Genomic DNA, 27241 nt, shown 5'->3' with positions numbered 1-27241 from the left:
AGGGAGAGGCTGCAAGAGTTGGCGATTGGTGAGGATAGATACCTGGGAGATCCAATACAAGCAGTGAAATATGGGGAAGGTGATAGACCTATAAGACCCTGGCCTGGGATATTCGTAAAGAGCGACCATCTACCTGCATAACTGAAATAGAGGGGGACGATGGTGTTTGTATATGGGATCTAGAGAGGATAAATGAAAGGTTCCGGCGGTATTGTGAACAGTTATATATGTCGTGGCCCACGCCCGGGCATGATGAATTACTGCAGTATTTGGGTGAGGTGGCCTTAGGCTGGCTTGACCCAGAACAGGGCGGCATTCTTAACGAGCCTATTATGGAAGAAGTGGTTCATGAGGCTATAAAGTCGCTCCCCAAACGGAAGGCCCCGTGGTAGAAGGCATTACGGCCGGATTCTATAAGGCCTGCATAGACTTGGTCACTCCCCATCCCCTGGCTATGTATGATAGCGCCATGGCCAGCGGTATTCTTCCTGAGTCCACCAGATCTGCTCTGATCACTGTACTGTTGATGCCTGTGAAAGGACCCCCAGCGTTTATCATTTTACAGACCACTTTCGCTTATGAACACAGACAATAAAATCATGGCCAAGGTTCTAGTTAAGCGGTTACTTCCCCATATGCCTGCCTTGGTATTGCCGGATCAGGCGGGATTTATCCCTGGACGTTCTACTCAAAATAATCTTCGGCGCCTAGTCACCCTGTTGCATAACGTTAACCAAGACATACCGATGGTAGTGGCCGCATTGGACGCCGAAAAGGCTTTTGATTCGCTAGAATGGCCTTTTCTGTTTGAAGTCCTCTGTCGGTCTGGCCTGTGTCTCACGGATATTAAATGGATTAAGCTCCTATACTCGGTGCCCAAGGCAGTGGTATACACTAATGGCCTAGTCTCAAGGCAGATATATCCCTCGCGAGGCACGAGGCAGTGGTGCCCATTTTCCCCGGTTTTATTTGTGCTGGCAATGGAGCCTCTGGCATGCCATGTTAGAGAATCCCATGCGCAGAGAGGTATATATGCATACACATATATGCATACACACATCTGTCCATTATATCTTTGTATGCTGACGACGTTCTTCTTAATGTTAAGCACCTGTGCCAGAACTTGCCCCCATTGATGCAGGGGGTGACTAGGTTTGGGGAACTGTCTGGATCTAGAATTAATTGGGAGACCTCGGAGGTACTCCCTTTAACCCTGGAAGTTCAGAAAACGGATGTGGGTGAGGAATTTCGGTGATGTACGGATGGTATCCGTTACCTTGGTATTATGGTGTCCACGGTCAAGGATAAGCTATATAAAGATAATTACCTTCGCTCGTTAGAGAGCGTGGAACAGAAAGTGGAGGTGTGGTTACGGCTTCCTTTGTCTCAGGCCACCCGAATCACTTTGGCGAAAATGGTGATACTGCCCAGACTTTTTATGTATATAATAATGTACCGATAAGGCCCCCAGCAAGTTATTGGGCTCGTATTAAGAAATTAATTACAAAATTTGTGTGGGTGGGCAAGCAACCTAGGATCACGTATGATACTCTCACTAGACCGTACGGGGGAGGGGGCTTGGAATACCCTGATGTATATCTTTATTATCTGGCTGCTCAGGTGCAGAACATATCTGGTTGGGACCCTCTGGACACAGCGGCTCCGCATGCTAGGTTGGCCAAGGCTCTCGCTCATCCCTCCACTCTTTTGGGTATGCTGTAGGGTAACAGGGACACAGTACCGAGGGAGGAGGTTCAGCCCGTGGAGATAACCTGTAGGGCCTGGGAAAGGGTCAACCTGTTATTGCAATCCATTCTGCATTGTGTGCCTGAGCTGCCAGTGTATAATGTAATAGGGATTCTGCTTACGTTTGAGAGATCCTTTAAGGAACGGTTCCAGGCGCTCGGAATACAAACCCTGGGGGATTTAGTGCAGGACGGCAGTTTATACTATGGGACGAACTTGGATCCTCAAGGTTAAATGGCCGGGTTTCCCACAAGCACCACTCCGCCAACCAGCCCTGTGCTCTATAGTCTGCCCCACATCATCGGTAAAGGTAGTATCCACAATTAATAAGATGGTAAGAAAGAGGAAGGTGATGTGAAAGCTCTCATTCAAGACCAATTGGGAGGCCTCTCGTGGGAAAGCACTGGGGGAGGAGCAATGGAAGCACGTTTTCACACAAACACGACATATATCGCTGAACTCCCGGAATAGGCTAATTCACTACAAGTACATACATCAGGCCTACCACACCCTGCTCACTCTCAGTAGATGCTTTCCAAATCATTCATCGGCATGTAAACGATGTGGGGTAGAGCGTGCAGACTTTTATCACGTATGTTGGAGCTGCCCAAGAATTAGGACTTTTTGGGGGAAAATTGAAGAGGCCATGTCATTTATGTTGCCATCAGTGCAAGTATATTTGCCTGAAATGTGGCTTTTGGCATTGATTGAGGGGGGTAGCCGTACTGAAAATAAACTGCTGGGTATGGCATCTGTGATGGCTAGATATCTTGTGGCTAGAGCATAGGCGAAGCGACCCCGACTACTTTCGCTAAATGGCTGAACTGTATGGACTTATGTGAACGATGGGAAACCATGTTCGCCTCACGTTTCCAAATGCCAGTCTGCCGTTAGATTATTGGGCCCCATATAGACAATATCAAATGGATATGGCACAGGCAGTTTACTCCCCTGATACCACACCGGACAGCTAAGAGGGAGGAGGAATGTGTACGCTGCTGGGGTGGAATATCCTGTGTATATGATTGACAACTTGGGACAGTACAAAGGTGGCTCAAGGCGGTATTAAAATGGACACTGAATGGGTTATGTTCTGGGATGGCATAGTTGTGAGTCTGCAGTTGGGGATTTGAGGGTGGGGGGTAGGTGGATGATTTGCTTATTCATTTGAGTGTTTGGTATCTTGAAATAATAAAGAAAGTTTAAAGAAAAAAACAACGATAACATCGTAAATTCATCCATGATAAAAACGATTATGAATCAAGTCATATTTATACTTTTGCGAGGAGATTTGATCATCTACGGCAACTTTCTACAGACGTCACTATTTCCAAGGTTGCATCTTCTTCCTCTGAATCAGATGTATCCAATAATGATACGAATACACCAATGTTAAAGTTACATTTTTTTAGAGGAAATGCGGCTCCTTTGTTAAGATGGTAAACTGCAGAAACAGGGAAGGGGCCACGGAAGAGGACGTGGATGCATGAAAACAATAGGAAAAAGACCTGCTGTGGAAAACTGTGTAGTGTGATCAGGGATGTTCCCCCTAACCAGATGAACTCGTTATGGGGCAGATGAAAGAAATAATTGCTTCCACTGTAGTATCATTACTACAGTGGTTAGTTAACATGTCTGCTTACATCTTAACTGAGAAACAGCGCAGGTACTGCGTTTGGGTTTCAAGTCCTGCCCTTAAATGAACTATGATTATGTTCAGACTCGCATTGACTTTGACCATTTTATAAGGATGCTTAAACTCAAAATGTTTTTCGCTTTGAACCCTAATAAGCCAACTCCCAGTGTGTTCCAAAATGGTAAAACTGATTTGAAAATCTCTTTAACTAACCTGGTCACATTTTCCGATGATAATGTTGCAGATGTGATTTCTGATTCAGACTTTCAAGATTTGGACATTAATCCTAACTGGGTCAGTACTATGCAGCTTAAGAATAAGTCCAGATTCAATCCTACTTTTTCAGTCAGAGGATGTCTGGAGGCATTTGAAGATCTAGTTATTGATGATCTGCCCAAACTAAGAAACACCAATGTTTACAGCAGGAGATATAATCTCACCATCCACCAGCAAGAGACGTTGAATTTTCTACATTTCCAGAAGTCATCTTTAAACAAGGGCACTAACATAGTCTTATTAAATCGATGTGACAAGTCAATCGACAATTGAAGTATAAGTTATGTTATTCCAAATTTTTGGGTCAGTCCTTTTTCCGATGTACAAACAATTTGCTGCTCCAGAAGTGGATAGATAGGGGCATTCTTGATCTGGACACTTGTGTTGTTTTGTCACCAAATTCTTTTACTGTCCCAGCATATACTTTCTGCCCAAAATTCATACATACTTGTTTAGACCACAGGGCAGACCTATTGTGACTTGTCAGGATCTTTGCTGGAAAATCTTTTGAAATTTGTCGACAAGACTTTAATGTCATTTGTGCCTAGCCTACCATCATATTTGCGAGACACTAAGGATTTCTTAAAGCACATCAGTGAGGTACCTTGTAAGCCTGGCCTCATGATGGCCACACTTGATGTGGTCTTACTTTATACTTCTATCGAACATAATGTCTTTATGAAAGCATGCAAATACTTTTTGAGTCAACACTCCCTCAATTTTCTTTCCCATACTGTTGTGATCATTGACATTTTGGAATTGTGTCTTACTAATAAGGTGTTCCTTTTCAATTAGGTCTTTTAACTCAAACTGCAAGGTACAGCAATGGGGAGTATGTTTGCCAATCTTATGTAAATTTGACAATGGGGTGGTGGCAAGAAACAATTGTTTCTGAGTCCAATAATGTGTGTACTGACAAGATGGTTTCCTGGTGGTGATACATAGATGACCTGTTCGTTATTTGGAAGGGCACCAGTATTGATTGGTGTGCATTTGTTGAACAACTTAATGGGAATAATATCAATTTTCATTTTACGGAAAGCCATAGTGGAACTCGTGTCATATTTTTGGATTTTGTAGTCAACTTAGACATCGCAGGTTTTCATACTGCCCTATACATTAAACCTAACAGTTCTGGTATTCCCATTCATGCTTCCAGTAAACCACCCTACCAGTTGCAAAAAAGGCATGCCATATGGTGATTTGTCAGATATTGAGGCAATTGCAGGCATCTGGAGGATTTCGATATCACATGCTCCAAGGCTGCTTGTATGTTCAGGGCACAAGGATGTGCAACACAGGTGGCTAGAAGAGCATATGTGAAAGCAAGAGGTCTGGATCGACAAAGTTTGTCAAGGGACCAGCATCCACCAGACCCGGAAGGGGTTAATCAGACATGACTCATATTAACTTATGGTCAAGCAGCTGAGACAATTCGGACAAGTGACATGTTCTTAAATTAGATAGAGAATTGTCTTCCTTGCTGCCATCAAATCCCAGTCTCACTTTCAGGAAAGCACCTAGCCTAAAGGATATGATATGATATGATATTTATAACGTGCCTATACACAAGTGTTTCAAGGCGTGACAAGGCAAGGGAGAGGGGGCAGAGGGAAGACAGACAATGATCCTACTAGGCCAGGTGTCATTCAGATCGCGCAAGTGCATGGGAAGTGGGAAGTGGGAACGTGCGGGGGGTATGGGGAGGGGACAGTGCAGTTCATGGGATAATAGAATAAATAAACAATAAGTAAAAGTACGGCCAGCAGGTGGCAAGTGCTAGGGTAAGTGCAGACAACAGGTGTCGAGTGCTGGTAGTAGGACTGTAGGGATACTGAAAACAGTCCCCAAGTGTGTGGGTTGCCTGGAAGGCAGTGCAGGTGTGCGACTGGCAAGGGAGGAAGACCTGGGCCCGAGATCAGAGGTTGGACAGGTAACCAGTGCAGTTACATTGGATACATTGGTTGCTAGTTTTTTACATCCATTTAAAAGGAAGGAAGTTGGAGGTACTAGCTAATTCTGTTAAAGGCTTCTTCATATATACTAAATGTAAGGTGTGTCCAAATGCACTGTCATCCAAGAATTATGTACATCTTAGCTTAGGCACTGTGAGCGACATAAAACAACTTATTACATGCAACACCACTTTTGTAGTGTATGTGCTCATGTGTCCATGTGATAAATGGTACGTGGGGAGTACCACATGTGAGCTCAAAGTATGAATACTCCAGCATTTGAAGCCCTTTGCTTGTTTGCATTTCTGCCATAGCCACCACTCCAAGAGGCGAGGCCTCACTATACTGTGCACACCCACTGATTCTGTCATTATGCGTGCTTGTACTTCTGATGTAGCGCCCCTGTACCATGAGGCGAGGCTTTTCCAGATTGTGCCCACCTACTGATTTTGTCCTTATGCTTGTTTGTACCGCTGAAGTAGCCCCACTTTCCATGAGGCGAGGCTTTACCATAATGTACACATACACTGTAACCCACATACGCATTAAACTCTTATGAAATGTGCATGCACTTTCTGTAACTAGCGCCAAGATGCCTCAGGGCTTTTTGCGCTGATATACATGTAAAATAAAATAAGCACAGTGATATTTTCTATTATTATTGTTAAATGAAATAACACTGCATTTTTGGACATCAGAGAGATGAAACACTGAGGGTCCGATTCTGACGTGCATGACAAAATTGAAAATTGTTCCATGGAGAAGCAACACTTTTCTTAAAAGCACCATATTCTGTTAAATTGTGAATGTGGCGGCCAGACAGCTTTTACGTGTGATTGATTTACGGTCTGACAACAGTCCTTGTGACCATAATCCATTGAGGGCTGACCCTGCAAGGGCATTCTCTTTTGCAGAGCCCTTCTTCTGCATGTTATAATTATTCTTTTATAACGCGCTTAATACCGGAGACCAGTTCTGTTAAAAAAAGGAGCTTAAATACAGCCCATGTGAGGTGTCTTTACATTTCTAGACAAGGTTTTCCATTAAAGACAACTTATTTCCCTAGTTGGCAACACCACTTTTCTAATTTACTGGAGGCTCAACAAGACTTTATTAAATAAGAAATGTTGCAGAGTTTTTAGAAATCATCGTAGTGACCCTGGTGCACACATTGAACCCACATCAAAAGATTCTATGAGCTTTTTCAGTTGGAAAATACGACGTTCCCTGTCTCGGTAATCCTTCCAGCCACATTAGAATGGTTGTGCTGGAAGGGATGATGTCAGCCTTAAACTCCAGTGTTTGCCACAACTCCCATCAGGCCCGCAGTCATTTGCGCTTGTACACTGTGGGTTGGCCCCATATCTGTGCTTTATTTGATGTGCTCTCCTGGTAAGGAACCATATGGGCAGCTGGTGCATAGTGCACTGGTTACATGGGGAAATCTTCTGTAAAAAACATTCTGTTTTTATTTCAATGTCCGACGGTTCGGCAGTTGCAGGTCGAACCAGGTTCGGATGCGGCGAGTCGTGCTGGTCCAAGCGGCACACCAGCATCTACCATATAGCTCACCATCAATACGGCTGATCAACGATATGACTGACCAGGACTACAGGTAAACCCATCTATGTGATTACTACGACCTCCAGAATTCCGACGGCCGAAAATCCAGATTTCTTTTTTTCATCCCCCTTTACACCACATACATATTTCGGGAGTCGGAATTCTGAGGGCGACATTTTGCGCCATTACCCAGGTGAACAAATGCCCGTTGTACCAGCCATCATTATCTAGAAAAGAGGGCAATGCTTTAAGCAGTTAAGTGTCTCCTCTAGAAATTTACTTTTGACCAGCGCATGGGCTGCATAGTACAGGAGTTTCACTATATCACACCTTTTCTAAGCTCCTAGATGCAAAGTATAAAGCACTTCCTGTGTAGCTAATTGTATCAGGAGTACTCTTTAAAGGAAAAACAACACGTGGATTCAACAGCATCAAAAAGACAAGTGTATTGTGTTGCCAGAGTTTTGTAGAAGCTTGGCAAGCAAAGCAGGACTAGGGGGAGGACTGTTTCTCTTTGGTCATGGGATACTGGAGAGGGGAGGTCCTTCATCAAACTAAAGTGAATGCAAGTGGAAGTAGAATGCATGCAGACATAAATATGGGAGGCACTGGGCCTCATTCCGAGTACGGCGCTAACCAATGGCGCTATTAACGCCTTGGTTGACGCGGTACCCGGACCGGCAGCGCCTTGGTGGATGGCGGAATTACCGCCCCATTCCAAGGTTGGCGGGGCGGTAATTCCCCATTCACCAAGGCTCTTCCCCATTCCCAAATGAGCCCCCATAGGGCTCAATGGGAACGGGGAAGATGCAAATAACGGTGACCGTTCATTACGGTCACCGTTATTGGCTTGGAGGCCCCGTTGCGCCCTCGACTTTAACACCTGCTCAAAGCAGGCATTAAGGGCGAGGGCGCAAAGGGAACTCGGAGTATGGCGGTAAGGGATTACCGCCACCGGTCTCGTTACCGGTGGCCGCTATCCCTTACCGCCATACTCGGAATGAGGCCCACTGTGTTTATGAGCCTGCCCTCAGCTGTGTGACAGGAATGCCGAGGTTACTGAACGATGCCTAGCTTGCTAAGGGTGAATTTCCTTGCAGCTGATTAAATGAGCAGACCTCAAAGGGGATGGGTGGGTGGCTTCCTCTACCATGAGTCATGCTTTCCTGTAAGGTGAAGCGGCCCTTCGCCTGATAACATGTGCTCAGACAGATTCAGGAAGTATCAATGGCATAGCATTCTGGCAGGAGGCTGGGGTGGGAGGCTGCAGCTAAGGGTAACCCAATATACCCTCTCTGTAACTGAGTCCAGTTATCATTAGGTCTGGCTAGGGGTGCTTAAGCCCTCCAATGTTTTTTGCCCTTTGCTAATCTAAACATGCTTATTTTTATTTTGTTTTAGGATTTTTGTAGCTATTGCAGCAGTAGCATGTAACTGATTCGAGTTGCGGGGGACGTGAGGGGTGGATTAGAATATGGAGCAATATGAGGGGACAGGAATGTTATGTTATCTTGCATTTGTACAGCACCTACTGCCATTGTTCATGGTGTCGGAGCACTGTTGCCTGTCACAGAGGTGAAGGAGGAGTAGGATAGAACATTCAGTAATGGTAGAGAGGAGCAAAGTAAGGTAGATAGTTGAGATGAGGTTGGGGATAGATAAGGTGCTCAGAAAGGCATGAGAAGGAAAAGGTGGAAGTGCTATGTGTACAATTGCACTGAATTAATGTATGAATGTATTCTATGGGGCACAGCGCCGAAACCAGAGATCTCTGGAGAAGAGGTGTCCGCTGGACCAGGGGTTATGTCTGGAATGTACTCACTGCATGGTGAGGTGGGACATGCTGAAGCGATGCTCCAGTAAATACGGGCAGCAAAGCCCTTTTACCGACTTCCCTAGGGCCCCCAAAAACATTTGCTGAGGTTGTATGTCAAAAATCCGAATTTGTCAATTTTGCAACAGCTCCTGGAAAAGCAAGCAAAAGAACTCATATTTGTTGGTTTCCTCATTTATTTATGTAATGGTCACCAAAACCCTGGGCTTCTGCGCAAAGTGCTTAAGAACACCAAGCCAGTCTATGGCTTAGCCGCGGTCAGACATCTGAGCCTTCCATAGTGTCATGGTGAGCCAAGGCATGTAGAAAACATGCCCAGGAAAACACAGTGTGCAAAGCCCCTCTAGTCATTCCGCTGAGTACCGGACAGCCACGAAACAGCATGGTTCTATAAATGGGAAAGCTAAAAGGAGCAATGGACACATTTAACTGATGGTGGGATTGCAACCGCAGCTTCCTTGGGAACAGAAGCCCCAGTCCAGCCTCACGGGAGGTTCCTGGGACCTGCTAGGGGCTTTAATCAAATGGTTATATTAGTGCGTGAGGCACGTATCCTTTTAGGCTGAGGCTGGGCGCTTATGGACGTTAATTTGCATAATCCCTGCTTTGACTGGCCTTCTCACCCTAGGCTGCAGTTGCTGTGTCCTGTTAATATAGAGCAACAACATTGGATTGTGGATAACACACTGCACACCAGGATTACAAAGAATTCTATAGAATGAAGCTGCTGTCTATTGAAAATTATACAAACACTTCAGGCGCAGGGGAGAAATCAAGTAATCCTGGCAAATGGACTGCCAATTATGTAAAGAGAATAGGTTCCCAATGGGGTTGTTCATTTATCTAATACAATGTGAAACGTGCAATAGATATGCTGTCTGCAAAGAAAAGGTGGGTCATTTGGAGTAAGTTTATAATGACTCCTGTGGGGAAGTGTAGTGAACAATCGAAATTAGAAATATATAAAATAAGGCTATCATACTCAATAATATAGTTAAAAACATTTCAGGAAAGCAGATCTAAAGTGTAGAATATTCGACAAAAAATGAATAAATAATAACTTATTTAAGATTTCAGCAAGTATGAGTTCAGTAGTGAATTCTTCAAGAACAGGTCAAGATTCTACCGGCCAGTAGAGATGGAGTTACCTCGAGGTAGTCGCCATTTTGATTGGAAACACTGAATCAGTGTCAAGAAAGTAAGTGAACAAATATAACTTACTCAGACTGCCCCACTTTTTCTTTGCACACAGCATCTTTATTACATGTAACCAAGGATTAATTATGAAAGGTAGGACATTTTTCGGGCCCTCTCTTTATATATACCTTTGGTTTTAAGTTTCAACTGATTGATTAAAATGATAATATTTACAGAATATTGGTACTTTGTTGTACACCGTGTGGTATTCTTTAGTTGGCACCCCACTGGTGTTGAAAACTTTTACCCTAGAGACCTCTTACTTTGTATCAGGTCAATTACTGACTCCATATTCTTTTTCAGCATCTACCTTTATAAATGATGGATAAGGTTACTGATGGTTTGCATCTGTGTTAATTTCACAGATTACAATTGATTTTCTCCTGAAGAAGGGATGTCCATCCGGAAACACGTTGAGCTGAATTGTATGAATAAAATATGCACTTGATGAAGAAACTAAGGATTGAATCTATTTGACGAAGAACATTATTTAATGTCTATTACTGACTAAAAGCCTATCATTGAATTGTGATAACTATTTGGCTGGTATAGCCTTCAATAGAGTGTAGGGCATTGGGATGTCCCTGTCACTGTTAATAGAGAGCGTCATGCGAATGTTGGGTCAAAACAGGGGTGTATGGTCTAGTTAACAGATTAGATTTCCTAGTTTAACCTTCAGGTTTTTCTTTCTTTTTTGTATGTTTAGGGGGTTGCTATCAGCTCTCTACAACATAATATAACATGACCTACCCAGCTAGTACAAATGGAAACCAACATAATATCCCCCCTTCTCCTGAATGAGTGAATATGTACATACAGTACCACTCGGGTACATTCTAGTTAACATGCATTAGCTTTGGGAAAAGAACACATTTATACCAGCAGAGCAAGGTATTACACAAGATGTTTCTACAGCTTAAAGCATGACATGGCATAGCATTACATAAAACAATGTAGCATACCAAATCTAACCGGATGCTTCACTTTAAAACTGGGCATGGCATAGATAATGTAGCTCTGTGTAGGCATATAGCAAAACACTCCACTCCATTGCTAGGCATCTGAAACAAATAAAGAGGTAACACAGCAGAAACTGTACCGCAAAGATAGCTTGTCACACACACAAACATGCACACACAAGCGCATAGACATACACATAGAAATCGCACACACACAGAAACACACTGCTCCAGACTCACCGTTTCTGGGTTTGACGTCTTCTACTGCTCTTGATTTGAAGATGTAAATATCTGTTCTTTTTTAGGCCATGACGTGGGGTCTTCGAAGGTAAGAGACTCCACCCCTCACACCCTTCCTTGACTCTGTCCTGTGGCAAATGGCTGTTTCCTTTCATCAAGAGGTGCCATTTCTCCATTAATTAAAAAGTGTTATCTCTGCTGACCAGAGAAGGGAGCATTTGGGTCTTTTTTGGTGGGGGAGTGATGGCTCATCTTTGAAACAACTTTGAAACAATTGGTGGCTTCCAATAAATGGAGTTTCTTTTTTTTTTTAATGGTATGCATTATTTTACTTGACCAAACATTAGGCGTGTGCTTCTGTGCAAAGAACTGTAAGAAACAAATCATGTCATTGGCTCCACATTGGTCAGTCTTCTCAGCCTGAGCATGTTGTAGCCCTACCAGGAAGTCACATATGACAAATCCCTTCTGCTCATTTCCCTAGGGCCCCCAACAATATTTGAGAGGGGTTGTATGTCAAAAATCGGAATTTGCCAATTTTGCAACAGCTCCCTAAAAAGCAAACAAAAGAGCGCTGATTTATTTGAGGGGTCTCTTCGATAAGGTCATGGTTACGAAAGATTTTTTTGGCCTGAACTCTAGGTGAGCTGGTGCTTCTAGGCAGAGTGCTTAAGGACACAAAGCACGTCATTGACTCTGCATCGGTCAGACTTGGGAGTCTGCCACAGTGTCACGTTATGTTCTGTTATATTGCAATATAGCATTAGCAATGAGACCATGGTTCTACATACACCTATAACAGGGATGGTTAAAGAGATGAAGTGGTGTTGACTATCCTGGGTAAATCATCTGGCCACACTTAAGAGAGGGAGGGGGGCGGGGAGTGAAGCACCTTGACAGTTGAGCAATCTACCATTAAAATGTTTATGTTTAATCTGGAGGATAACCAGTTGGTTTTGGGAAGCCTTGGTTGGCGTTAGGTATCTGTTCAGCTAGTAATGTGCCAATGCTTTACAAGGTACCGTAGTGCTTGCCCATGGTAGGCTTGTAGGTCAGACAACTAAAAAGTCACCTCATTACGGTAGTCAGTGGAGAAACTACAAGGCATGGTCAGAACCTTATTGGCCAAAGATCAGGCGGGCTTCTTGACTGTAGACACTTTGTCACTTCTGCAAGAATGTTGTCAGTAATCCAGTCTACTGTAGATTTCATTACATTAGATGAGTCGGGAGATGATGACGACACGTTTGATTCTATGGACGGGTTTCTCTCCATTGCCGGATGTGAAAGAAGGAGAGGTTGGTTACTGCTTTCACTTAAGCAAAAAAATGACACGAGACGAATTGACTTCTTCTCTGCAGGAGTACAGAGATGAGCAGTGGATACAGCACCTGCTCAGGCCCCACACTTCAATAAAACAACAGTTAGGCCAATCATGGGGATAAAACAGGCACGGCTAAGAACTATACCTGCTTCGCCGTTTGTGGTAACTTGGGCCATTGGAAGACTATACTCTTAGAAGGGTTGTCAACATAACACAATTCTAAAATAAAAGAATAAATGTTTTAGAAAAATATAAATACTAAACAAATGAATTGTCAACAAAATATTAAAAAATACCATTAAAAAAACACTGCTGCAAAAGAAGACAAAGAAATTCAGAACAAGACTGTAGATACACTCTAGATACTTTCTTTAGGGAAGAGAGGACAATAACTGCGACCATGGTTCAAAAAGGATATTTTGTTGAAGAAAAACAAGATGTCTTACTGGTGACTAGGGTCTCAAAAGTAGACCATTTGGACAAGTACCTTATTACAATGTTCTTTGGTTCAACAGTTGCGGTTCGAATGCGGCGAGTCGTGCTGGTTCAAGCAGCATGCTGATATCTAATTTGTTCGAAGTGAGAGTTTGGTGGGGCTTGAGTGTAGTGAACGGGTTGTGAGGTGCGGATGGCTCACTAGGGTCAGTTTGAGCATCAGTTGGCTGCGAGACAGTGGTAACTGCTGGTTCAGGTTGGTGAGACGCGATGCTCCAGCGGTTTAAGTCGAGGGCCGTCAGTTTGATGCAGTGATCTTGATTATCCAATGCAGGGTTCGACGAGATGGCGGTTCGAGTTTGTCTGCAGCAGTGAGCTGGTTGTTTGAGTCAAACAAGTGATGTGATCTGCTTGCCATAATACCATGTCGAGCCGGTTCGATGTATGCAAAGCAGTGATAGCTTGAAATTCGATAAAGTGCCAAAAGCAGCACCAGTGTGTTCCTCTGGTTCGAGTGCGGTGAACACAGTTTGACTGTGGTGTGAATGGTTCAATGAGGTGGAACAGGGATCCTGGCTGTTCTGGCTCTTCAGTTGCTGTGAGACCCACTGCATGGGCTCTAAGACAGAGTGATTCCATTTCTGCTCGCCCCATCTTGGAAGATTTATTGCAGATGGTGGGTGCAAGATGATCAGATCATTCCTGGTTCAGACAACTTATTTAGGGGATTTGATGGCCTTACCCTTTGCCCACTGACTATCGTAGAATAGATTTGGAGGGGAGAAACTCATAGCGCCATATTGCTGTCAAAGATGCAATTCCAGTGGGCTCTCTGTTGTGGAATGACTTGCCCAACACCAAAATCATTGCCATGGTCGATAGATTTTGTGCCAAAGAAGGAGGGTGGTAAACAGCACTTGAGGGAACGGGCCCAGGAGCTCTGGAGATGGTGAAAGACCAGGTGCACCGTTACTACCCAGTCCATATCCACAGTCTACAGAGGTGCCTGCACCTGCCAGAGAGCACCTAGTGGCCCCTGAGATGCTTACTATGGTGTTCAGTGATGCCAAGGTTGCCTACAGGCATATAACCACACCTTAGATGGAATACAAAGTAGTTTACAACCTTAAGGGCCTGCTAGAACTGAGTGATGTGTCATCAGCTGGAAGTCCAAGTCTGGGTGACTTTTGAAATGCATAGACTGTGTCACTCTTACTTGTCTGCATGAACAGGCAGAGAAACAAGCTTGGGGGTAGCCCCATTGATGTTCAGGATGTACTGAGAAAATGATTTTCCTTTAAAGTGAGCCGGAATATACTCTCATGCAGAGGTCAAGCGCAGCCCATTTCATAATTGGTCTTGGACTTATGTGGTTCTGGAAATTATCAGCGAGGTTAACTAACTAACTGACAAATAGACCTCAAGGCAGACTCATAGGGTCCATGTCAATCGGCTGCAGCCTCACTACAGCAGGGGTGACTTGATGATGGCTCTTGTGACTGATGACGAGACTGAGGAGGAGACCAGTCCCCTCCCAGACTTGTTTCATGAGCAGATGGGTCTATGAAGGGAGTTCAGAAATCCTCAGACCTAAGAAACAGCAGTTGTGGGACTGCCGGCTTTTGCTAGCCCAATATGTCAGTCTGATCTTGCTGACTGCAGGAACGTTTGCTTTGTGCATCCATGATATTGACACTCGAAACAGCGAGCTGGTGAAGAGTAGAATTCACTGAAGGTCTGACAAGGACACCGTCAAGCTGGATGCCTCCTAGTTGTTGGACCTTAGTGGTGATTGAGCCGTCCCACAGACCCAGCGTTTGTCCTGTGGTACTGGGACCTAAAAAGTCCAATAGTTGGAAAACTGAAGTCTGCTTTTGCGTGGACTACAGAGGGCTCAATTCTGTCACCAAAACAGATGCACACCCTGTATCTAGGGCAGATTAATTTATTGACAGATTAGTCACTGTCAAATTCATGAGAACTTTTGACCACTGGCAGATTTGCCTAACTGACAAAGCAAAGGAGAACTCAGCGTTTTGCACTCCAGAAGGGCACAACCAGTTAACTGTTTTTCCTTTTGGGTTAGAAAGAAATGCCCATGCCGCCTTTTAAAGGATGGCGAATCAGATCATGTCTGGGTCAGAGGACTTCAGCATTGCCTACCTACATGATGTCGTTCTCCTGAGCCATACCTGGGAATTTTCAAAATATACATGGTACAAGCACTCCGGTTTATTTAGCTGGGGTGAAATGCAAGAAACTGCAAACAATGTCGCCAATGACCATAAGTCTTGTAGAAAAAGGTACACATGGGTAATTTAGCACTAAGGAGGCTGGTGCCTCTCAACATTACCTTCTCAGTTCTTGGGCAGTTTGACAATGTTGAGCCAGGCTTCAGGATGGTATCTGCATGGGCCGAACCAGGTTTGGATCCAGCGAATCATGATTTTTCAAACAGCAGGCTGGTGTTGATGCGGTTCAAATCTGTAGCTCCATGCTGTTATAAGACGGTGTTCAAATGATGAAATTAGGAGGGCTCACCGAGGGTCGAGCTGGTTTGGGATGTTGGTAAAAACAGAGTTGGCAGAGGAGTGATGTAATGCTTCCAGCGGTTCTAGTCTAGGTCCAGGGTAGTTTAAAGCTATGATCCTGATGGTCCGATGCAATGTCAGAAGAGGTGGCAACTTAAAGCCGTCTGCAATGGCCCGCTGGTTGTTTAAGCTGAACAGATCACAGTCTCTGCTGTGTGTGATGCAGTGTCAAGCCAGTTCCATGAATGCACCTGGTGGTTCAAACGCTTTCAAACATGGGCACCTCTAGTTTGGGGGTGTTTCAAAGCTGTAGATGGCAGAAATCCAGCTGCTTTGCTTCGTCTTGTGCTATAATGCCCAAACCAGGGATAACATTGGTCCTTTTCTCGTCACTGCCTCACAGGGGAATCTAGATCAGCCCTGCCGGAGGTATTCACCTATGTGAGGAGCCCAGTTACCAGTGCAGCTGGCCGAGAGTGTAGGGCTTGGTCAGTGCTTTAAGTGGGCCGGGGCCTGCCGGGGCCGGGCCCCGGCAGTCTCCAGAAAGTGGGGCTGAGCCGGGGCCCAGCCGGGGCCCCCCGTCCCACACAACATTGCGGGAAGCATTATCCCGCCGCGGCCGCAGCCGCGACGGGAGATGCGCCCGTCATTATGTTGGCCAAGCTGACAGAAGTGCCAGCCAGCGACAGCGACGCTGAGGCTGGCGGCACTTCTGTCAGTTAGTGTAACTCCCTCTGATGACCCCTCATCAGGGTCATCAGAGGAAGTTACTGTCCCTTTGTTTTCCCTCCCCAGGTCACTGACCCCCGCGGGCTCCGTGATCTAATATGCAGATTAAATCATGGAGCCCGCGGGTTCGCAGAGGGTGAAAGACACCTCGGGCTCAGTGATAGCAGATAGATCACAGAGCCCGAGGTGCCTTTCTCCGTCGGCAAAGCTTTATAAAAGATGCCTTGAACTGTGTACGTTTCAAGCCATCTTTTATAAAGGTAGAAATATTTCTATGTTTATAAAAGACGGCTTGAAACGTGCACAATTCAAGGCATCTTTTATAAAGCTTTGTCGACGGACAAAGCCACTTGCGGTTTGTTTTGTCCGTCATGCCTTGAATTGTTTACGTGTCAAGCCATCTTTTAGAAACATAGAAACATGTTACAAATATCTACGTTTATAAAAGGTGGCTTGAAACGTACACAAACCATAGTAAGGTAAGCACACAAGTGTGCATAACTGACTATGGTTTGTGCACTTTTCAAACCACCTTTTATAAACATAGAAATATGTAACATTGCTATGTTTATAAAATATGGCTTGAAAAGTACACACACCATAGTAGTACGCATACAAACATATAAATGCTCACATACATTTATATATTTGTTTGCGCACCTTACTATGATTTGTGCACTTTTAGGCCACGCCCACAATGAAAGCCACGCCCCCAAACGAGGGCCCCCCCTCAATTTCTTACCCCACTTAAAGCACTGGGCTTGGTCCAACAGCAGTCCACCTCCAATGATCCCTGGGGACGGGGTGGTGAGCAGAACCTGCCTCTGCCTTGGAACACCTGCCTTCTCCTCACAACTGGAGGACCTTGGAGAGGACTGCTCTCCCGGGAAGGTCCAAACTAATTCCTCTGTTCTTTTTGTACCAGTCCAAAGGAATCAAAGAAGGAGTTGGTGACCCAGTCTTCATAAAGGCAAAAGGTCACATGGGATTGGGTAAAAGCAATCCTGCTTTAAGAGGTCAAATCCCTGTTATTATCATGATTGTTAATAATAATAATATTAGTATTATTATTATTATTATCATTATGTTATTTTCTTAGCACATACCTGCTTTCGAAAGCAACAGAGTGCTTGACAATCATAAGGTAACAAGTGGTTTTGGCCTTCTTGCATCATACCCAAAGTGCTTTGCTGCTAACAAAAAGTATTTACATAATAAGCATCAATGGAGGGCATAGGCATTCCCAGGGTAGGCTGCCTGTATATTAAACTTTCTACATGGAGATGGAAGGGTATTATACAAAAACATATACCAGGGACATGGAAGAGTATATGACATGAATAATCTCACATGATGAGCCAATGGCCAGTCATAAGGCATGATCCTGAGAGATTAGGTTGCAAGAAGTGGGTTAGGTGATCCCTTGGGGTGAGTAGCAGAGGTGCCTTCGGACACTGGCAGTGAAGCTTGAGTTTTGTTTTGAAGAGGCCCATTGATGAGGAAGCTTTGATGTCTGGGCAGAGATTTTGAGTGGAGTTTGGTTAGTAAAGAAGAGGAGCAGAATCTGGAGGAAGCCCGGTGGGGCGGGGGACAGATAGATTGCAGAGCTGTGAGGAGTGGCCAGGGACATCATTTAGGGGTCGCCAGAGGTCGCAACTGCGACCTCTGAGGTCTCCCTTGCGACCTCTGAGGTCTCCTTTGCGACCTCTGTGGTCACCCTTGCGAACTCGAGAAAAAAGAAAAAAAAAGATTTTTTTTTTAAAACATTTTTTGTTTTTTGTAATGCAAGCTCATGGGCTGTGGCCAGCACCATGTGGCTCTTTAGTTTTGGAGTGCTGACTTTCTTGTTAAAGCCCCTTAAAAAAAGAAGAAAAAGAAGAAAAGGAGAGACACAAGTCTAACACTTTCAGCACTGACCCTAAATAAGAAAGATTAGGAATACCAAATAATGGGTCTTTCTGGAATTCTATACAATAATTGCTCGGCTCATTAAAGGTTTATTTCAGGCACACTTCAGGGGGTGAGTCACTGATTTAGTCTGTTCTTAAACGCCTCAACTCAGCCTTTCATCCTTCTGAGGTCGATACACGAGTACCAACACAGGTTGGGTGATATTGGGTGTATATTTTTTCTATATAAAGCGCTCAAGCGTAAGTGCGATATAACAACACATTATTATCATTTGGTCATGGTACTTGCATTCACAGTAATTTGGTAATATGGACCTACACACACTGATCTTAACGATACATATGGCGATCCATTCTTGTATGAAATGTACATCACATTATAGTGATATCGTAACCATATTTTTTGTAGTGTACAATGCTATGCGATAGCACTTCCTGTTTTGTCAAGTGGTGTGTTTTTTAAACTAAAGGAGGATAGAGTTTGCAGGAGGGAAGTGTCAAAGGCAGCAGAAAGGTCAGATACAATGAGGATGTTTGTCCCGGGAGGATAGCTTAGCGGCAACATGCTCGCCTTGGAAGCAAGACGACACGAAGCAACACAGGTTCGATCCCGGGTCTGCGCTTAGAAACCTCTGGGTATTAAGCGTGTTATAAATAACCTATCATATCATATCATGAAGAAGGGGAAAAGGGGGAAATGATGTACAGTGGTTGAGAATTTGGAGCTGTGAGAGAAATCTGAAATGTTTAGACCGGAAACCAGATTAGGTGTGAGCGGAGTTATTACGTTTGAGGATAGTTGACAATACGACTGAAGACAAGACTTTGAGGGATTTTAGAGAGGTCGGTCGGTAGTATGAGGATTGATCAGGTTGACGGCAGGTACTTTTATTATGGTGGCTGTTGTAGCAATCCGGGCAGAAGCCAGAAGAGAGATAGGTTGAATAGGGCCGAGAGGTGGGTGGAGGTAACAGGTGTGAGTTCCTTGATAGTTTGAGGATCAAAGGGATCATTAGATGCACAGGAAGATTTGGAAGAGTGAAGCACAGGTAGCGCTTCAGTAGTGGAGGTGGGTGAAAAGTGGCACAGTGAGGAGAGCTTGGGGGAACGCGAGGAGTGGTGAGAAGGGGAGGACGTGGGATGGATAACAGGGTGGAAGGGTGTCACAAACGATGGGGATGTTGCAGACCCAGAAGCAAAGTCGTCAGCGGATAGAGGGGGGTATAGGGCTATTCCTGGGGTGGTTGAAAGTGAGTGTCGTTTAAGTTAGTAGTGCATGAGGAATCGAAGTTGAGGGTGTGAGTCAGTATTTAGGTCGAGAGGGTGGCTTACTAGCTAGGTGAAAATGAGGCTGTCTCTGCCAGCAATGAAGCATTCTGGGTAGTGGTCTGGCCGCAGATTTACACCTACGGGTTACTGTTTCCAAGTAAGCACACCATGTTAGCATGTGATCAGAGGATGAGTTGTTTCATTTGCGCACTCATCCTCTTGCGTTGCTCGATGTTCCCCCAAACATATCCTATTTTCTATAACTGGATGGAAGAAGAACAGTTTAGATGGGGTTGAGGCTCGAGATAGGCAGGTTCCTGCGATAGCAAGGATGTGGCGGGCCTCCAGCATGTTTCTCTCATTGTTGATAACGGGCCTGATTTTGGGTTGCCCCCTTTTGGGGGTAGTAAGGGGCCATATGTGACCTAAGTAGGAAGCATTGTGTTTTGCTACTGGTAAAAGCAAGGATTTCAGGCGGAGGTTGGATGGGGGTGAAAGAGGTTGAGTCGGGGGCTTGGCAGGAAGGTGCTCTTGGTCACCCTGGCGCAGGGACTGGGGAGCGGCCCGGTGCGTGACACGGAGACTTCAGTGACAGGCTGGCAGCAGCTGTTTTGCGGGTTCAGGGTCCGCTTTGCTGGCGTTGTGTGGTTAGCAAGGCGTATATTGATGCACCCCACTGAGTGTAATTTGCTCACAAAGGTCATTTTTTTCGTTTTCTTTTCGTTTTTCTAAATTCGTATGAAATGTTGTGAGGTTCTGATGCGTGTGTGGTTCTTTTTTTGTGGTTGTGGTTTAGATATAATGACTTTCATGTTTGAATGTAACAATTTGCTCTTGAGCGCGTGGAACATAGTTTACAATGGGCCTTTGTACAGTCCACGCCCACCCGTAACTGATAACATGGCACTTCCCTCCCATTATGTATTTGTATGTGTACTGATGTAAAAGCTCAATTGAACTAAAAACGACAATAAATAAATAAACAATGGAGAGGATGTCACTTCTGTCAATCACCACGTTCCCTATTGCGTGCTTTGATGGTACTCACACCGAATAAAGCCTGCGTGATACTGATGTCATTCCCTATTGGCACACCACGTCCGGTTCCCCGAAGGCTGCTAAATTAGGAGGGTGTGTCCGTCCCACACAGTCACACTCAAGAGTGTGTGTATCTTTGTATGACTGTCACGTGTGTGTGTGCGTTCGACCGTGCGAGTGTGTGTGTGCATGTGTGTGCACACGTGCGTTTGTTGTAGGCAGAGGCTATTGTGTAATGGTATATGATATTTGTAGAGCAGGTCACAAACTAATCTTTCTAAATCAGATCGCTTGTGGGGCGTGACAGGTGCACGCGACATTCTCAACGGGAGGCCCCTGGAAGGGCTTGTGACTTGCAACGCCTTCTCCAGGGCCTGTGATCTCTTGTCGGATTACCAGAACGGGGAAAGCACAATGGAGCTAGTGGTCTGTGCAGGCCACTGTTAGAACCCCCCCTGCAATGGGGGGACCAGATTTAAAAAGTAGAAAACCGGAATTAGGGCGACTAGCATAAAAGTAGGACTAACTCTTGAAAGTCTCTGTCAAGGCACTACACTTCAGTAGCAGTTGGAGGGGAAGTGGGTTTAAGTCTTAATATTCAAATAAACACATATTATAATTAATTTATCACAAACTAACACTATCTTAAGTTGTAAAATGCAGCATTCGTTATGTGTGAGATTGTGCATTCATTCCTGCCAGCTATGAAGACCGACTAAAAAGAACCAGGACCACTACAGTTTCCAATGGAAACATAATCTTGAGAAAGGGGGACAGAGCATCAAAAACCGGGACAGTCCTGGCAAAACCGGGACGTCTGGTCACCCTACCTGTAAAGAATTGCAATGTTCATGCGTTGAATGCATCATTCCATTCATGCGTCCCTTCCTAGCGCTCAAACAGAGCTTGTAAATTCTAAACATGCATATACAGTAATGAGCCCTTTAGGACCATGTCACTCTGAATGCGCGAGTTGCAGGACCCCTTGGGAATCAGTGTCTTGCAGCCAGCCAGCACAGTGCTTTAAGTGGCATAGAAAATCGAGGGGGTGCTCTCTAAAGAGGCATGGACTAAAGAGGGCCTGGCCCAATGGGTGGCAGGCGAGTGCCACCTTTCGCACCACGCCAGGCATCCTTTTTGCAGTTATCGTCACCCTCTCACTGGGGTGCGAAGGTGATGATCCCTGCATCTCTTACATAAAGGGATGCCTGGCTGGGATCAGATCCACACCTTTTCTTCCTTAATGGTGGCACCTGCACCCACCAGGCCTCCCCTCAATTAAGAGATGCATCGATCACCACCAGATGGTGATCGCTGCATCTCTTAATTGAAGGGATGCAAGGTGGGAGTCAGCGCAACCATTAAGGAAGAAAAGGTGAAGTCCATTTTGTCTAAAGCCTGAAGCTCTCGCTAATAAGCAAGAGCTTCAGGCTTTGGAAAAAGCCGTAGCTTCTAGCTGCTTTGCCTTTTCTCTGATGGCACCAGCCCCGTTCCTCTCTTGGTTAAAAGGGTGCCTGGCAGGTGCTGGTGCCACTACTATTGGAGAAAAGGCCTTTTTTCCTAAAGCCTGAAACTCTCTCGCCTCTAGAGGTCTCATTGGTTGAGCTGGGGACTTTTGGGAGCCCCGGCAGTCTGCCATCTCAGAACCATTTGCTGGAGACAGCTGGTTCTCTGCCCCAGCTAGCCCCGGCCCACTTACAGCATTACGAATCTGCCCCAAAATTTACAAAAGCACATAAATGGGGCTGTATCAGATTGGGGGTGCCATGAAGACTAAAATCGCTGTGCTGCACTTACCATGCCTTTCCCAACAGTGTGGAGATTTGCTGCTTTGAAATTGGTTTTGTAACCTTTCTTCTGATTACGTGGCCCTGACCCTGATAATTTGAATCGGTAGCATGAACCTGAGAGACCTCTGGCATTAACAGCCTGATTGCTTTCTTCTCTTTTCCGGCAGAGAGAAATGACAGAGAAGATTTGCCACTGACGCGGCTGAGACGTTGTCGGCTGGTGGAAATATCGAAGAGAACTGAGAAAGCTGGCCAATGGATTCCAGAGTCACTGGGCACCTGCAAAAACCGCAAACAAACATGGCGACTCCAGGATTCCGAATGCTCCCTCCAGTCCTCTTGACATTGGTTCCAATGGAGGTGGTTTGTTGGTGGGCGCTGTGGGACTTTTCCTTTATCCATGCATTCGTTCTTCAGGCGGGGATTCTGTTGAATGGACCATGATGAGTACTAACTACTGACAAGGCGCTGGACCCCTGCGATTGCTTTTCTAATCCTCGCGGTGGAATCTTGAACCCTTTCCACGCCTACCCTTTTCCACATTCCACATAGGAACAAGCTGTGATAGAACATTCCAAAATATAGGTGACATGTGTTTTTTGGTATCCGGTCATTGCATCGAATCCTAAGCATCGACAGACCATACCATTGAAAAAAAGGCATCGAAAAAATGTATTGAATGCATTTTTTTAAAATGGTAAAGGGTTTAGTTTAGTAAAAATGTGTTTTAATGTTTTAAAAAGGGGGTGGGAGGAATCCCCCATTAAAAAAAAAATGGATTCAATGTTTTTTTTCGATGCTTTTTGTGTCAATGATATGGTTGTTGATGGTTTGGCTGTCTATGGAATCACTAGGAACCCTTTTTTTTGTTTGCTTTCTTTTCTGGATTTCTCTCTTCCATGGAAATGTATCCTGTTTTGTGAATGCATTGATTTGTCATTGACTGAAGCGGATATGAGGGGCGCCCGAGGCTTCTAATGTTGGGGGTCCAGTGGCAACAGCTTGATCCAAATGACTTCCCACTGGAAAGGTTTCTGAGGCAAGCCCCAGCTGTAAATGGTAAATACCCCCAGTGGTAGAGTACTGCTTATTCCAGAAGGGTGACATGCCACTGGACTGGAAACTCTGCTCCACTCTTTTCCTGTTCATTTACTGATGAAGATACTATTGCCACCTGCGGTAAATGCATTACTACCGCTGATCTCCATCACAGAAAAATAAGTCTTGAATTGGTGGTATTAACATAAGATAAACTCTGAGCTGGTGTAAATTGTGCTTTAAATAACAATGCAGAAGTGGTAATATCTGCAAAGGATCTGCCCTGAACTATAGAAAAGTACTTTTGTTTCACTGTAGTATTTCTCCCACAATGGTAAAATGTACCACGGGCAAAATGTATACAAACGCAGAAAGCGCAGAAACATATACGTTCTGCGACTGGTACTTTGAACACAGGCAGTAGTTACCAGTGAAATATGCAACACTGGTATGAATTCCACATATCCATCAGTAATACCGATATCATAGCCAATACCACCTGGTGTGATATTAACGAGTATGGAGAGGCAATTTTGAATCAGTGGTATTTCTTCCACAGACAGAAGAAAGTTGCTTTGGGCAGATCACTGATGTATGTGCATGGTTTTAAGGCAATACGTTTCAAGGACAGGAAACGGAAACCCGTGAAGGGGCTTTGCTCACCCACAATACACCACACGATGCTGCTTAGTGGTCGTGCGCTTGCCACCTCCTTGCTCACACTCAACCATGTGCCCCGGGTGTGTCTAGTGCTTCCAAAAACAATCTCTGGGGACCATAGTTACAAACATTTTGCAAACTTCTTCTTCATGACAGCGGCAGATCTGCGCCGTGCAATTGGTCGAATTCGATTTGGTCGCAGTTTTTTTAACCGAAATTGACCGCAAATATATGTGGCGGTGGGGGAGGATTGTGAATATAAATAGAGGTGGGGGTCGGAGGGCGGGGATGCAGGGGCTTTCCCCCCGGCATATATTTGCGGCCAAATCGAGTTAGAGTGAAAAAAAGCTCGACCAAATCGGATTCGAAAAAATAGATTCGATGGAATCACCCAGAACCATTCTTTGTGACGCAATATGTTATCACACAAAATGATGTTTCCTAATCCCTAAGCACATTGGAAAAGTGTGTGTAGATGTGTTTTCTCCTTCAAGCCTACAGCAGCTAAAATGGTTTATGTTTTACATTTTCCAAAACTCCATGGACAAGGGATCTGTGTTACGTCATGACTTTGCCGCCTTTACCTCCAGCCTTTGCTGGACCAAAGGGTGGAGGTGAAGGTTTACACTTATACAGCGCGCAAATACATCAGACCTGAGACTGAGTCACATGGATTTGCCCTGGAGAAGATCTGGAGTTGCCTGTAAGCATCTCGGATTTGCCCCGGCTACCTGGTACCTGATCCGCAAAGCCTTGCGTTGGAGGCGTGACGACGGGGGGATTTCTGAGATGCTATTGGTATGTGCGAAACTTGGTCATTTCCTGTCCTCCAATTTTGAGAAATGCTGCATTTAAGTGCTCCTGTTTTGTGAAATTCAAGAGTATTATATTTTTCTTTCAACTATCTCGGGCGAAATTACTGAAATGAATCCTACAAATTATAGTTTTGCTGGATTTGTAATAATTCAACTTCCTAAAAAGAAATCCAACAGAAAACTAATTTGCAAGTTGTTCTACAATAAGTTGAAAACTCTAGTTTGAAACAACTCACTTGAGTTACCCGCTTACTTTACTAGGTACAAACCTGCACATAAACTACTGTTGCATTTTATTAGTACAGTGAAATCATTTTGCTTAGTTTGCTGAGAAAATCTCCAGCAACGGATTCAATTCTGACTTTTTTCCTACAGTTTTGCAGGTTTTAAAATCCACCAAACGCATTTTTGAGGAATTACTTTACCACAAATACAATGATTACTGATTTTCGTCCATTCATGATGTGTACAAATCTCATTTTCACCCACTTATTCTTGCAGGGTGAATATTTGTCACAACCCTACCATTGCGCAACCATTGTGAATGCCATTTGCACAGGCGCGTCTGAAAGATGCTCCAGGCATCTCCAGATTGGTTCCCTTGTAAGCTTTGTGAATCACGTATAAAGTAGCGCGTGCCCAACTGAGACGCTCACGGGCATCGCCACATTTTCATGAGGGACACATTTTGTGAAGCAGCCCCCCCCCCCCCCTGTCTTCCAGGTTATGCAGGAAGTGAGTAACCGGCAAGGTCGGAATGAGGCATAAAATTGTCTCGGGCACCAATGAAAAAGTGTCCCACAGTTGCAAAGGGCAATTCATTCCTTTTGTAACAGACTGTTTGAACAGTACCAAAGGGGGAGTTTTTTTATTAATTGTGATGCAAATTGTGCAATTTCAAGAATGTTTATTCGGCAACAAATGGTCAAAAATACTAGCCACATAGTGAAGTAACTCATCAAACTGGTCCACATTGGTCAAAAAAGTGTCCCACTTTAATCCAAACAAGTGGCCCTCGCTAGCATGTTGCGCTTCTTGTTCAGGCATTGCCCAATTGCCCATGGGCCAGGCAGAGTCTGGTAACCGGTTGGCAACCCCCCATTTTCAGAAGGAAAGATCGGAAAAAAAGCCCTGGTGATGCATCTTACGGACAATTAAAAGAAGTGATACTATCACCTCAAGTCTTGTGATGTTTGTCACCGTCACATCTGGCCCAATAGAATAGCGGAAAAGCCTTCGCCATTCCATCCCGCTCACCTTCCCATCTCGAGGCGGAACATACCCAAAAAAGGGCACAACCATCCCAGGATCCTTCATGGCATGATGGAGTGCGTCAGCCAACTTGATGGTCTGAATTATTTTGGCCAATCACATTGTCAGGAACGTCTAGTGACCACCCCATCAAGCAATGAATCAAAGGCAGGTGGCATCCACTGCATTCAAGGCCAGGTTTGTGATTGGCCCACAGCTGCACCCCCTTTCCCCCCCCAGGATTTCCCTAGTTACACAATCCATTCTCCATTCAATGGTAAGAGTGGAGAGCTTTATCACACAAAACGTTCCGGCTTCAGGGTTCTACGTGCTCTCGTCCACAAAAATATAGTAGTGGTAAGTTTCATCCAAGAAATTGATCTTTCCTTATAATGAATGGGGCGCCAATCCGCAGTTTCCTTGTCCCGCACCCTGCCACACCATTTTTTGCCCCATGCGCCCTTAAAAACTGCCCCCTTCAATATAAATGTATCTAATTTACCACCCTAATGATTTTTAGCGGGGTTACATTTACGACTTTCAAACTTTTGCCGATGAAACCACTGAATGTGTTTTTTGAGGTCATGCGCGCCAGAAAGTAGCGCGCAGCAGTTTACATTTTTGTCTTCTGTAACCTTTTCTGTTTTTCACTGCAACGGATGTATGCACATGTATATTCTTTTTCTGTTCTGGCACATCCGATCCTCTGATTTGTGTACTGTGAGAATGCCTTCAACCCGTGTCAACCTCATATCAACTGTCCATGTTCATATTTATTCTTTTTTTATCAATAAAACAAGGTTTTTGGTAACGTCTCTTGTACATCTTGCAACATTCAGTTTTGTGTATATTGAAATCTTGTTAATGTTAACAAGACTCCCACTGCAGCATTCGGGAGGCTGTCTTAGCGGAAGAATTGCTAGTCTTGTCTCTGTTATTTACTCATTGTATGGTATTTCTTTTTGTGAGTTTATTTTAATACCAGTGGGGAATATCAACGACTACATCTAGTGAAGCCGCCATGATGCTCCCAGCTCATTGCTCT

At 44.7% G+C, this 27241-nt stretch overlaps 1 protein-coding gene across 2 annotated transcripts in view; it reads left to right on the top strand.

The window, feature by feature from the left end:
- Positions 1-27011, top strand: part of MOB3C (MOB kinase activator 3C) — a 537932-nt gene extending 510921 nt beyond the window's left edge. For both annotated transcript variants that reach the window (XM_069642262.1, XM_069642261.1), the window contains exon 4: positions 22600-27011. In XM_069642262.1, the coding sequence (XP_069498363.1) occupies positions 22600-22629 (30 nt within the window). In that variant the 3' untranslated portion in view covers positions 22630-27011. The remainder of the gene's footprint in view (positions 1-22599) is intronic.
- Positions 27012-27241: the final 230 nt, after the last annotated feature.

Source organism: Ambystoma mexicanum, chromosome 1q (assembly GCF_040938575.1).
Source record: "Ambystoma mexicanum isolate Mex_15411 chromosome 1q, UKY_AmexF1_1, whole genome shotgun sequence".
Classification (NCBI taxonomy): domain Eukaryota; kingdom Metazoa; phylum Chordata; class Amphibia; order Caudata; family Ambystomatidae; genus Ambystoma; species Ambystoma mexicanum.
This window is presented reverse-complemented; position numbering and strand designations above follow the sequence as displayed.